The 11,613-nt window shown below is 43.2% G+C and overlaps 1 protein-coding gene across 2 annotated transcripts in view; it reads left to right on the forward strand.

Moving 5' to 3' along the window:
* Window positions 1-7,148, forward strand: part of WDR70 (WD repeat domain 70) — a 596,086-nt gene extending 588,938 nt beyond the window's left edge. For both annotated transcript variants that reach the window (XM_030193048.1, XM_030193049.1), the window contains exon 18: window positions 6,845-7,148. In XM_030193048.1, the coding sequence (XP_030048908.1) occupies window positions 6,845-6,932 (88 nt within the window). In that variant the 3' untranslated portion in view covers window positions 6,933-7,148. The remainder of the gene's footprint in view (window positions 1-6,844) is intronic.
* Window positions 7,149-11,613: the final 4,465 nt, after the last annotated feature.

Consider the following 11,613-nt stretch of genomic DNA (forward strand, 5'->3'; position numbering starts at 1 on the left):
CTTCTGCCATCCAGCATATCTTCTCTTGTCTTTCTCCCCCCCCCCCCTCCCCGGTCATCCAGAATCCCTCTTTTGTCTCCTCCCCCCCACTAGCCAGCATCCCCTCTCTTGTCTCCCCTCTTCCCCATCCAGTATCTCCTCTATATTTCTCCTCCTCCCCCCCCCCCGGACCCATCATCAAGCATTGCCCCTGTCTGTCTCTGTCTGCCCCTGGCATGCAGCATTGTCCATCTCTCTTTCCTCCCACCTGCAGCATTGCCCTTTTTTTTCTCTCTCTCTCTCTGCACTTAAAGCATTGCCCTGTCTTTCTTTCTCTCGCTCCCCCCATGAAGTATTTTCTCTGTCTCCCCTTCCCCACCCCCAGCAATGCCTGATCTGTCTGTCTTTCCCTGGCATGCAGTACTGCCTCTGACTCCCCCCTCCCCCGCTCCCACTTATTTCAGCATTGCTACTGCATATCTCTCTCTCTCCCATCCAGCACTGCACTTCTCCATTTTATGCAGTATTTCCCCTCTTATGTTTCTCTCCAGCCCATCCAGCATTGCCTGTCGTGCTCCCTCTGGCATGCAGCACTGCCCCTGTCTCTCTTCTCCCCCCTCCCCCAAACATTTAGCATTGCCCATGCCTATCTCTATTCCCCCCATCCAGAATTGCCCCTCCTATGCACTACTGTCCCTCTCTGCTGTCTCTTGCTCTCCAGCACATCCAGCATTCCCCCTCCTCCATCCAGTGTTGCCCTATCTTTCTCTCCCCATCTAGCATTGCATTCTTTCTCCCCTTCTTTCCAGTCTTGCCCATTTCTCTCTCCCTTCCATTTCATGCAGCACAATATCCCTCCCATTGCACCTCGCCAGGTCCGTGCTAATAAACAAGCAAGGCAGAGGCATGGGACCGTGGCTGTCTGCCTGCTGCTACTGCTTCCTGTGCCTTCCTGGAAGTTTACATCAGAGGAGGTCAGACTGGCCCAGGAAGCAGTAGCATCAAGCAAAGAACCATGGTCCTGCGCTTCTGCCTTGCTTATTTATTAGCGCAGACCTTCAAGGTGCAATGGGAGGGATATTGTGCTGCATCAAATGGGAGGGAAAGAGAAACAGGGTAAGACAGGATAGGAGAGGCAGTGGGTCCGGGAAAGTTTGCAGTTGGGGCTGGGAAGGCTTATACGGTGCACCTATAACGGATTACACTCGGCACCCTTCTCACCATGATTCAGGAAAACGATTGTCTATACTCTCTGGACTTAAAGGATCCGTATTCTCACATTCTGATATTTCCAGCCCACTGGAAGTATCTACGATTTTGACTGGGAACACATCACTACCAGTACTGTTTGTTGCCTTTTGACCATGTGTCAGCTCCCAGGGTTTTCACCTAGCGGTAGTTGCAGCATCGCTACACAGACTGGGTGTCCATGTGTTTCCCTAACTCGATGATTGGCTGGTGAAGAGCACCTCGGAGGAACGTGCTCAGGAGTCCATGCTGAGGACTATTCGGGTACTGGAGCTACTGGGGTTCGTTTTAAACTACCCCAAGTCCCACCTTTGCACTGCCCAACAATTGGAGTTCATAGGAGCCCTGCTCGACGCACAAACAGTTCGAGCTTACCTTCCGGGGCCAAGAGCAGACACTCATCACTCTGGTGTCTCAGGTTTGAGCCTCTCAGCAGGTCACAGCTTGGCAGATGTTGAGGCTGTTGGGCACATTGTTCCACAGTTTGTGACTCTCATGACTACTTACTTACTTACTACTTAACATTTCTAAAGCGCTACTAGGGTTACGTAGCGCTGTACAATTTAACATAGAAGGACAGTCCCTGCTCAAAGATCTTACAATCTAAAGGACACGTGAACAGTCAGTCTGATAGGGGCAGTCAAATTGGGGCAGTCTGGATTTCCTGAAAGAGTTAGGTGCCGAACGCAGCATTGAAGAGGTGGGCTTTAAGCAAAGACTTGAAGATGGGCAGGGAGGGGGCTTGGCGTAAGGGCTCGGGAAGGTTGTTCCAAGCATAGGGTGAGGCGAGGCAGAATGAGCGGAGCCTGGAGTTGGCGGTGGTGGAGAAGGGTAATGAGAGGAGGGATTTGTCCTGTGAATGGAGGTTTCGGGCGGGAACGTAAGGGGAGATGAGGGTAGAGAGGTATTGAGGGGCAACAGACTGAGTGCATTTGTAGGTAAGAAGGAGAAGCTTGAACTGAATGCGGTATCTGATTGGAAGCCAGTGAAGTGACCTGAGGAGAGGGGTGATATGAGTATATCGGTTCTGGCGGAATATAAGACGTGCAGCAGAGTTCTGAACAGATTGAAGGGGGGTAGGTGGCTAAGTGGGAGGCCGGTGAGGAGTAAGTTGCAGTAGTCAAGGCGAGAGGTAATGAGAGCATGGACGAGAGTTTGGGTGGTGTGTTCAAAGAGGAAAGGGCGAATTTTGCTGATGTTAAAGAGGAAGAAGCGACAGGTCTTGGCTATCTGCTGGATATGCGCAGAGAAGGAGAGGGAGGAGTCTAAGATGACTCCGAGGTTGCGGGCAGATGAGACGGGGAGGATGAGGGTGTTATCAACTGAGATAGAAAGCGGAGGAAGAGGAGAAGTGGGTTTTGGTGGAAAGACGATGAGCTCGGTCTTGGACATGTTCAGTTTCAGGTGGCGGTTGGACATCCAGGCAGGCTGATACCTTTGCCTGGGTCTCTGCGGTGATGTCTGGTGTGGAGAGATACAGCTGGGTGTCATCAGCATAGAGATGATACTGGAAACCATGAGATGAGATCAGGGAGCCAAGGGAAAAGGTGTAGATTGAGAAGAGAAGGGGTCCAAGGACAGATCCCTGGGGAACACCAACAGATAGCGGGATGGGGGTGGAGGAGGATCCATGAGAGTGAACTCGGAAGGTGCGGTGGGAGAGATAGGAGGAGAACCAGGAGAGGACAGAGCCCTGGAACCCAAATGAGGACATGCCTCAATATGAGATCTGCCCAATGGACTCTAGCTTCTCAGTGGTATCAAACCATGGGGAATCTGGAAGATATCATCTGAGTTTCCCCAGAGCTTGTTCGCTCACTTCACTGGTGGACCTTTCAATCCATTTTAACTCTGGGACTTCCATTCCAAATGCCTCAGCCACAAAAGTTTTGATGACAGATGTATCCCTTCTGGGTTGGGGAGATCATGTGGATGGGCTCCACACTCAATGTGTTTGGTCCTCCCAGGAAACAAGTCTTCAGATCAATCTCCTGGAATTCCAGACAATTTGGAATGTTGTAAATGCTTTCAGAGATCGGCTGTTTCACCAAATTGTGCTCATTAAAACAGACAACCAGGTTACTATGTATTACACCAACAAGCAGAGGGGTACTGGATCACGCCCTCTGTGTCAGGAGGCCGTACGGATGTGGCATTGGGCTTGCCATCATGGCATGTACCTATGAGCTACTTATCTGGCAGGCAAAAACAACAGCCTGGCCGACAGACTAAGCAGAGTTATGCAACCACACGAGCGGTCTCTCAGCACATCCATGAGATCTTCCAAGCATGGGGCACCCACTCGGTGGATCTTTTTGCCACTCAAATCAATCACAATGTCCCTCAGTTCTGTTCCAGGCTTCAGGCCCACGGCAGGCTAGCATCAGATGCCTTCCTTCTCCATTGGGGGACAGGTCTGCTGTGTGCATATCCTCCCATATCTCTTGTGGGGAAGACTTTGCTGAAATTTAAGCAAGACTGAGGAACCATGATTGTCGCGCTGTACTGGCCTCAGCAGATTTGGTTCCCTTTACTTTTGGAGTTATCCTCTGAAGAACCATGGAGATTGGAGTGTTTTCCAACCCTCCTAACTCAGGACAAGGGATCTCTTCTACATCCCAACCTTTAATCTCTGGCTCTCACAGCCCGGATGTTGAGAGTGTAGAAATTGCTTCCTTGGGCCTTTCAAAGGGTCTTGCTGGCTTCCAGGAAAGATTCCACTAAAAAGTGGTATTCAGAGGTTTGCCGTCTGGTGTGAAAGCAAGGCCCTAGATCCCCTTGCTTGCCCTATACAGTCCCTGCTTGAATACCTTCTACACTTACCTGAGTCTGGTCTTAAGACCAACTCTGTAAGGATTCACCTCAGTGAAATTATCATTATCACGTAGAAGGTAAACACATCTCTGGACAGCCTCTAGTTGTTCGATTTATAAGAGGTTTAATTTTGTCAAAGCCCCCTGTCAGACCTCCATCAGTGTCATGGGACCTCAACGTCATTCTCGCCAAGCTGATGAAAGCTCCTTTCGAGCCACTGGACTCCTGCCATCTCAAGTACTTGACCTGGAAGGTCATTTTCTTGGTGGCTGTTAATTCAGCTCGTAGAGTCAGTGAGCTTCAGGCCTTAGTAGTGGATGCATCTTATACTTAGTTCCATCACAACAGAGTGCTCCTCTGCATGCACCCTAAGTTCCGCCAAAGGTGGTTTCGAAGTTCCATCTGAACCAGTTGATTGTCTTGCCAACATTCTTTCCCCGACCTCATGCCCATCCTGGCGAGAGCACCTTGCACACCTTGGATTGCAAGAGAGCATTGGCCTATTACATGGAGCGGACCAGGCCCCACAGACAGTCCACCCAACTTTTTCCAGTTTCCATAAGTGTGAATATGGTTTACATTGACGTAGAACAAACTGTTTACTTAGAAATCCATAATAAAGTTCACGCTAAGCCATTATTTAGGAGCATGCCAAGCAGTACTCACACCTATATACCTAGTGCCCCCTCCCCCATGTTAACTCTGGGAACCCCCAAAATGTCAAGTCTGGCTACGCCCATGCTTGAGGCACTCCACATTTCATTCTCCAAAGTGAATTGATTGCCGTCTCCTCTTTTACCTTGAACATATGATTTTTTTTAAACCTTTGAACCAGTTATAAATGTTACCTGTAATGCCTGAATCACTCAATTTCAGATGGTCATGCTCAACCAAATCAAAGGTGGGAAGCAAATCGATTTGCATCAGAATTGCGTACCTTCCTTTATCGAGTACTATCCCTATCTCCTGACAGAATAAATCTTAATATTATGCATGTTTCAAATCCTAATTGCACTGGATGCAAAAACTCATGTGAATCCAAGTAAACTTTGAATTGGGGTGCCACTGTAGCCTCCAACAATTTGGCCTAGCATAATTATTGAAATCATTCTTGCTAGCTTTGGGAATTGGAATTAATTTGGCCAAGTTCCTAAAGAAAAATGCCTTCATTCAAAACTCATATCACAAATAAAGCTATAACTACATGGTCTCCATGGACATATCCTTTAACAAATTTGCAGGGCATGAATCCAAAACCTAACTAATTTAAAACAACTTCTTTAGCAATCACTAAATGTCTCTAAACAAGAGAGGCAAAAAAGTTACTCCAGAAACAATCGGCCTTAATGACACGTTGAGCCCCTGACACCATGAGAACATTATCACTCCATAGTTCTAAGACCTCTGGGAGAGGATCTCTAAGTCCTCTAATTTTGTTTATAAAATAATCCACTAGCTCTGTTTGAGTAGACTGCTTTTGTCGCATAGCAACATTATTTGTATAATAATCCCTTTTCATCTTTAAAAGTTCCATTTTCATTTGAGATCTCCACTGATTGTTTTGCTTCTCCTTCCAAGATCGCTCTCCAGTCACATCTAAACACCTACACGCTAATTTCAAGTATGTTTAAAACTGATGAATACGAAGGGTTTCTTTGCCTCCCCTTTCTGTCCCTAAATGTTCCTTTATCCATCCCTCCCCTGCTCTGTTTTCCCTTTCTTTCTTTAGTCTTGTCCATTTTTATTTCTCCATCTTTTCTTTTTTCTTATCTCCACGATGATAATTGTATCTTCCTTTCTTCCATCTTTTAGTTTAAATTCGTAAATCACGCAGCAGTGCCATCGGTGTGGTAGGTGGTTTATCAAGCAGTTGTAAATAAATAGTTTTAAGTGGGGCAATTATCTTTAGTGTGCATGTAACTGATTGATTCCATGCACCAGCATTTGCCCCATCATTTGCCCCGCAAACCTATGTTAACTTCCTGAAAATTAAACTGTATAGCAGACCATAGCAATTCAATGTTAGTTTTTCCCCTTAATAAACTCTGAGCAGTATTAATTTACAACTCTTGATTTACCACCTATCACACCGATGGCACTGCTGCACAGTTTACAAATTTAAGATGGAAGAAAGGAAGGTACAATATCATCATGGAGGTAAGAAAAGATGGAGAAATAAAAAGGGATAAAACTAAAGAAAGAAAGGGAAAACTGAGCAGGGGAGGGATAGATGAAGAAACATTTAGGGACAGAAAGGGGAGGCAAAGAAACCCTTCAAATTCATCCATTTTAAGCATACTTGAAATTAGCGTGTAGGCGTTTAGATGTGACTGGAGGGTGACCTTGGAAGGAGAGGCGAAAAATCAGTGGAGATCTTAAATGAAAATGTATAAGCAGGAACTTAATGAGTATAAGTTGTATGAAATAAAATCAGATTTAAATGTTCCAGTTAGTCTAAAGGAATTGGATCCTGTAAATCATCCAAATATGTTCAAATCACCTAAAATCAAAACATGCTGGAAAACTATAGAATGTTGTGCAATAATTAATTGGTTGTAGGCTTCTCTATGTCATTAAGAATACATTAATTAAGTATGTCTTTTACTAAAGATAGCTCGAGTTATCTGCAGCAGGGCCCATTTTATTCCTATGGGCTCTGCTGCAGATAACTCAAGCTAACCTTTAAGAGGTTTTATAAACGCTATCCTAATGGAACAGCTGATCATTTTTACTTTCCTTTTATGATTAAGGCTATAATGAATTCACATTCATCATTTTCCCTTGATTTTATTATACTTTTTAGAACTCAGCCACATGCAGTTTTTGCAGACATGGAATCAGTTGAGGATGAAGAAGACAATGAACCAGACTGGAAAAAACGTAAAATTTAAAGAAAGAAATAAAAGTTCTATATATTTGGTACTTGTATTTTCTCCTATGCAAAGATTAAGGGCCCTGTTTACTAAGGTGCGCTATCGTTTTTAGTGCACACTAAAACTTAGTGTGAGTTAATGCTAAAAACACCCATAGGGATATATAGGTGTCTCTAGCCTTAGCATGCGCTAATTTTTAGCACACGCTAAAAACGCTAGCACGCCTACAGCAGAGCTTAGTAAACAGGGCCCTAAGGGGTATGTTTACTAAGGCACGTTAGCATTTTTAATGTGCCTTTAAAGTTAAGGCATATTAAATGCTAATGCCTCAATACATTCCTATGGGCGCATTAATGTTTAACATGCGTCAACCATTAACGTGCATTAAAAACATCAACACGCTTATAGCATGTCTTAGTAAACACTGCCCTTAAGTTTGTTGCAATTCAATATTACACAATCTTATTTTCTACTTGATAGTTCAATGATAAGAAAATTAAAATTTTGCCTCATCCTGTTGTTAATTAGCAGTTTTTAGCAGAAAGCAATATTGAATTGTCAAGACTAGGTAAGTTACTTATATTTATTAAAGGGTGTTCCTCAGTTTATTTTTGACACTGGCATCAGAAAGGAATTTTTTTTTTAATTTAATGTTTTCATGTACTCTGTTGATTTAAATTTTTTAATACTTGTATGCTGTTAAAGTAGTTATATTTCAAGACTGCACAAAAGTACATAGCTAGTTTTCAGATGGTATGATTAGAATGATGCATTTGGTTCTCCATTCTGCAATCTGTAAAACCTGAAGGGGTAGTTATTAAGGTGCGGTAAAAGTTGTGCATAGATATATATTTATATGATTTGCGGTATATAAAAAATAGAAATAATAAGCAATTGGTGTATTGTGGGGGTCACTAGCCTGCAGTATCTCAATGCTGCAGGTTAGTTACCCCCATACTACATGAATAATGTAGTTTTCAGTCATCCTCACAAGCTGCATTATTCATTCATTGGGCTGCTAACATGTGGCCAAATTCTCCTAGGGAGCATACCTTAAAGGGGCTGCCACGGGTAAAAAGCAGTGGCCCCCCCTCTTGAGAGATACCCTTCCCTCAGTAGGCAAGCTTATCCCCACCCTCCCTCTCAAGGTAACTTCCTCTACTCTCATAGAACCCAACCCCCTGTAGGGTCTTCCGCCCCCCCCCCCCCCCCCCCCCCCCCCGGGCCTAATGGAAAATCTCTCTTGTAGTCTAGTGGAGGTTGGGCAGAAGTTATCCCCAATCGCTTCTGCTCATTCCCACACTGGGTTCACACTGGTGGTTGTGAGAGTACTGCTAAAGGTCACAGCTGCCATTTTGAATCCAGTGCCAGCATGGGCAGGAGTTATTGGGGATTGTTTCTGCTCATTGTCCACTAGATCGCCAGGGATGTCTTCTGGTAGGAGTCCTTGTAAGGCAGGGGAGGAGTGGAGTGGAGCTTGGCTGCTGGTGGATTCAAGATTATCTCCAGTAGGAGAGTAGTGAGAATCATTACTAAGTTTTTACCTGTGGTGGCCCCTTTAAGATGGCACCTTTTTAACATGTGTTAAGGGAAAATTGTGGTGTTGCTATAATACACCTTAATAACTTTGCCCCTGATGATTAGGAAATATTAAAACCACAGAATATTTTCTCATGGTAATGATTGACCCAGCATGAAAGATGATGAGCTTTTTGCTGTGGAGATTTATGCCCTTTCTTTCATACCTATTAAGTTTGCAGAATTACAGGCAATGATGATTCAAAATGTGTTTACATATATTCTCTTTTTTTTTAATCATTGTAGTAAGAAAATTATCTATAACAACCATAAATAAAATAAATGTCATATTTAAACTTGTCAGTCAACATTTTGCCAAAATTGATTTACAAGGAAGATACATAATGTACATTTTTGTAAGGTTTAATTTTCAGTTTGGTTTTTAATAGTACAAGTTTTTTCCCATGCTCCCACACCTTTCAGCATCTTGTTAATTGGCATTCTTGGTATTTTTGCTGTAATAAATGTATACTGATCATTTTTATTTTTCTGTGCTATAAATGCAGTAATACCAATTAAAAGTAACTGTCAGATCTTTCTTTTGTTTTCAAAATCATGGTCTTCTTATCAAAAGTGTTTTTTCTGCCTTGTAATGTCACTGTCACAGTAACACAGAAGATATGTTGATTGTATGTAGTTGCCTTTCAAATATTAAAATAAAAAGCTGTACTGTCTATTTTCAAGATTTTGAATTGTTTGTGGATGATGGACTGCTTACTATTGTTAGGCCAAAAGAAGGCACATTACTGTTATCATGTTCTGTTTTTCTCCATATAAGTTTCCATACACATCCAAGGAGCCACATTCTTGTCTATTCTTTGCATGTAAAGTGCTCTGTATAGCAAAACTATTAAAGAATAGCCCAGTTGGGGGCCTGAATTCAGAACAATACATTACTAATTTTATGAAAATGAAAAAATAAGCAGCATTTAAAATCTGTGGCCAGTTTTCCAAACTATGCAAACATTGTCTACTGCATGCATATTAATAGTCAGTGTTAATGAGATGCAAATAAGGCACACATTGCAGACAATAAATTCATATGAATGGTAAGGCAAACACTTAACTATACCTTCCAGAAGTGTAGATACATTATTGCGATAATGTGGTTGGATTATATTTTGCAGATTTTAACATTCATATGTTTTTTGCTGTGCTAATAGGTAATTAAGGGGTCCTTTTACAAAGATGTGCTAGCGTTTTTAGTGTGCACTAAAAATAAGCGTGCGCTTTCGGCAAGCAATTTCATGCATATATGTTCAGGGAGCCAAATGGGGGTCTTGGCATATCATCAACTGTCCCATTATATACAGAGTTTCCCGCAGGCAGGACTTTCTTCCAGCTTTGGCAGGAATCTGAGGGAGTTCTTAGAGGGAGATGCAGTGGGGCAAGTATCCGTTTCCTGGTTCTGCAAGGAATTGGGGAAGGGACAGCCAGCAAGGAGGGTGACTGAGGTGGCAGAGCGATGGAGTCAGGACAGGCACACACCAATTTCGGAGACGCTTATAAGGAGGTCACTAATAGAGATAACTTTGGTCATCCAAGGAGCAGAACTCCAGGAATGCCAGTTCAGGGCGGTGCACAGAGCATACTTGTCACCGAAAAGGGCTTTTCATGCAGGGATAATAAACACTGATCAATGTCAAAAATGTAGGCAGGGGGGAGCGACCTTTGTTCATTGCATGTGGCAGTGTAGACATATCTACTTATTCTGGCAGAGGATAAGGCAATTTCTAAGTCAGGTATTGGGACACCAGGTTATCCTCACTTTTGAAAGAATGATGTTTAATCTTGTGAGGCATTGGGGAGTGGGCTCACAGGGAGAACGCATACTGCTAAGTAAGTCATGCATAGTAGGGAAGAAATGTATTCTTAATCATTGGGTGTCGGACATGCCTCCCTCGTACTGGTACTGGAGGAACAAGCTTCACCAACTTATGATATGGGAATCCAGGGAAGCCAGAGTTTCGGCGAAGAGACAGGAAAGGTTCCTGGCAATCTGGATGCCATATCTCAATAAAGTGTCACCTAGAGCTCGCAGCCAAATTCTGAATAGGTTGCCATGGGGTAGTAAGGAGGACAGGCAGTAGTTTGGTATGGGCAAGCATGCGGAACTCAGAAGGTGGACGACTAAAGCAAGGGAGGGGGGATGCGGGAGGGCCTGTAGAGGGGATGATTATAGGCCAAGTGCTTGTATACGAACTGTTTGCAATGTTCTACAATTGGTAACATTAATGGGGTGGGGGGGGGAGGAAAAACAAAGTTATGTACACTGGAACAGAAGTTCACAACTAATTCTTATGCACATGTTATGTTATGTAATTTGTCATATATGGAATATGTTGTTTTTGTATAACATGCTGAGCCATCAATAAAAACTGTTGAAAGTAAAAATAAGCATGTGCTAAATGCTCGAGATGCCCATATATTCCTATGGGTGTCTCTAGTGTTTAGTGCACTAAAAACGCTAGCGTGCCTTTGTAAAAGACCACCTATATGTTTTACATAGTTTTGCAACCCACCTCAGCTTAGAATTTGCATTGTTAGAGATTTGGAGCACATTGGAGTTTGCTTAAATAAGGGAATGCCTACTTAACTAGCCATATCTCTTGGTCCTATAGCTATCATGCTACTGATTAGAGTACATGCTCCCTGCATATTACATAAGTATTGCCAAACTGGGACAGACCAAAGGTCCATCAAGCTCAGCATCCTTTTTCCAACTGTGGCCAATCCAGGTCACAAATACCTGGCAAGATCCCAAAAAGTACAAAACATTTTATGCTACTTATCCCAGAAATAAGCAGTGGAGTTTCCCCAAGTCCATTTTAATAATGATCTATGGATTTTTCCTTTAGGAAGCCATCCAAACCTTTTTTAAACCCCATTAAGCTAATCGCCTTGATCACATTCTCTGGCAACGAATTCCAGAGTTTAATTACACGTTGAGTGAAGAAAAATTTTCTCGGATTCGTTTTAAATTTACTACTTTGTAGCTTCATCGAATGCCCCCTAGTCCTAGTATTTTTGGAAAAGTAGACAGATGCTTCACATCTACCCATTCCGCTCATTATTTTATAGACCTCTATCATATCTCCCCTCAGCCGTCTTTTCTCCAAGC

Source organism: Microcaecilia unicolor, chromosome 2 (genome assembly GCF_901765095.1).
Source record: "Microcaecilia unicolor chromosome 2, aMicUni1.1, whole genome shotgun sequence".
Taxonomy (NCBI): Eukaryota; Metazoa; Chordata; class Amphibia; order Gymnophiona; family Siphonopidae; genus Microcaecilia; species Microcaecilia unicolor.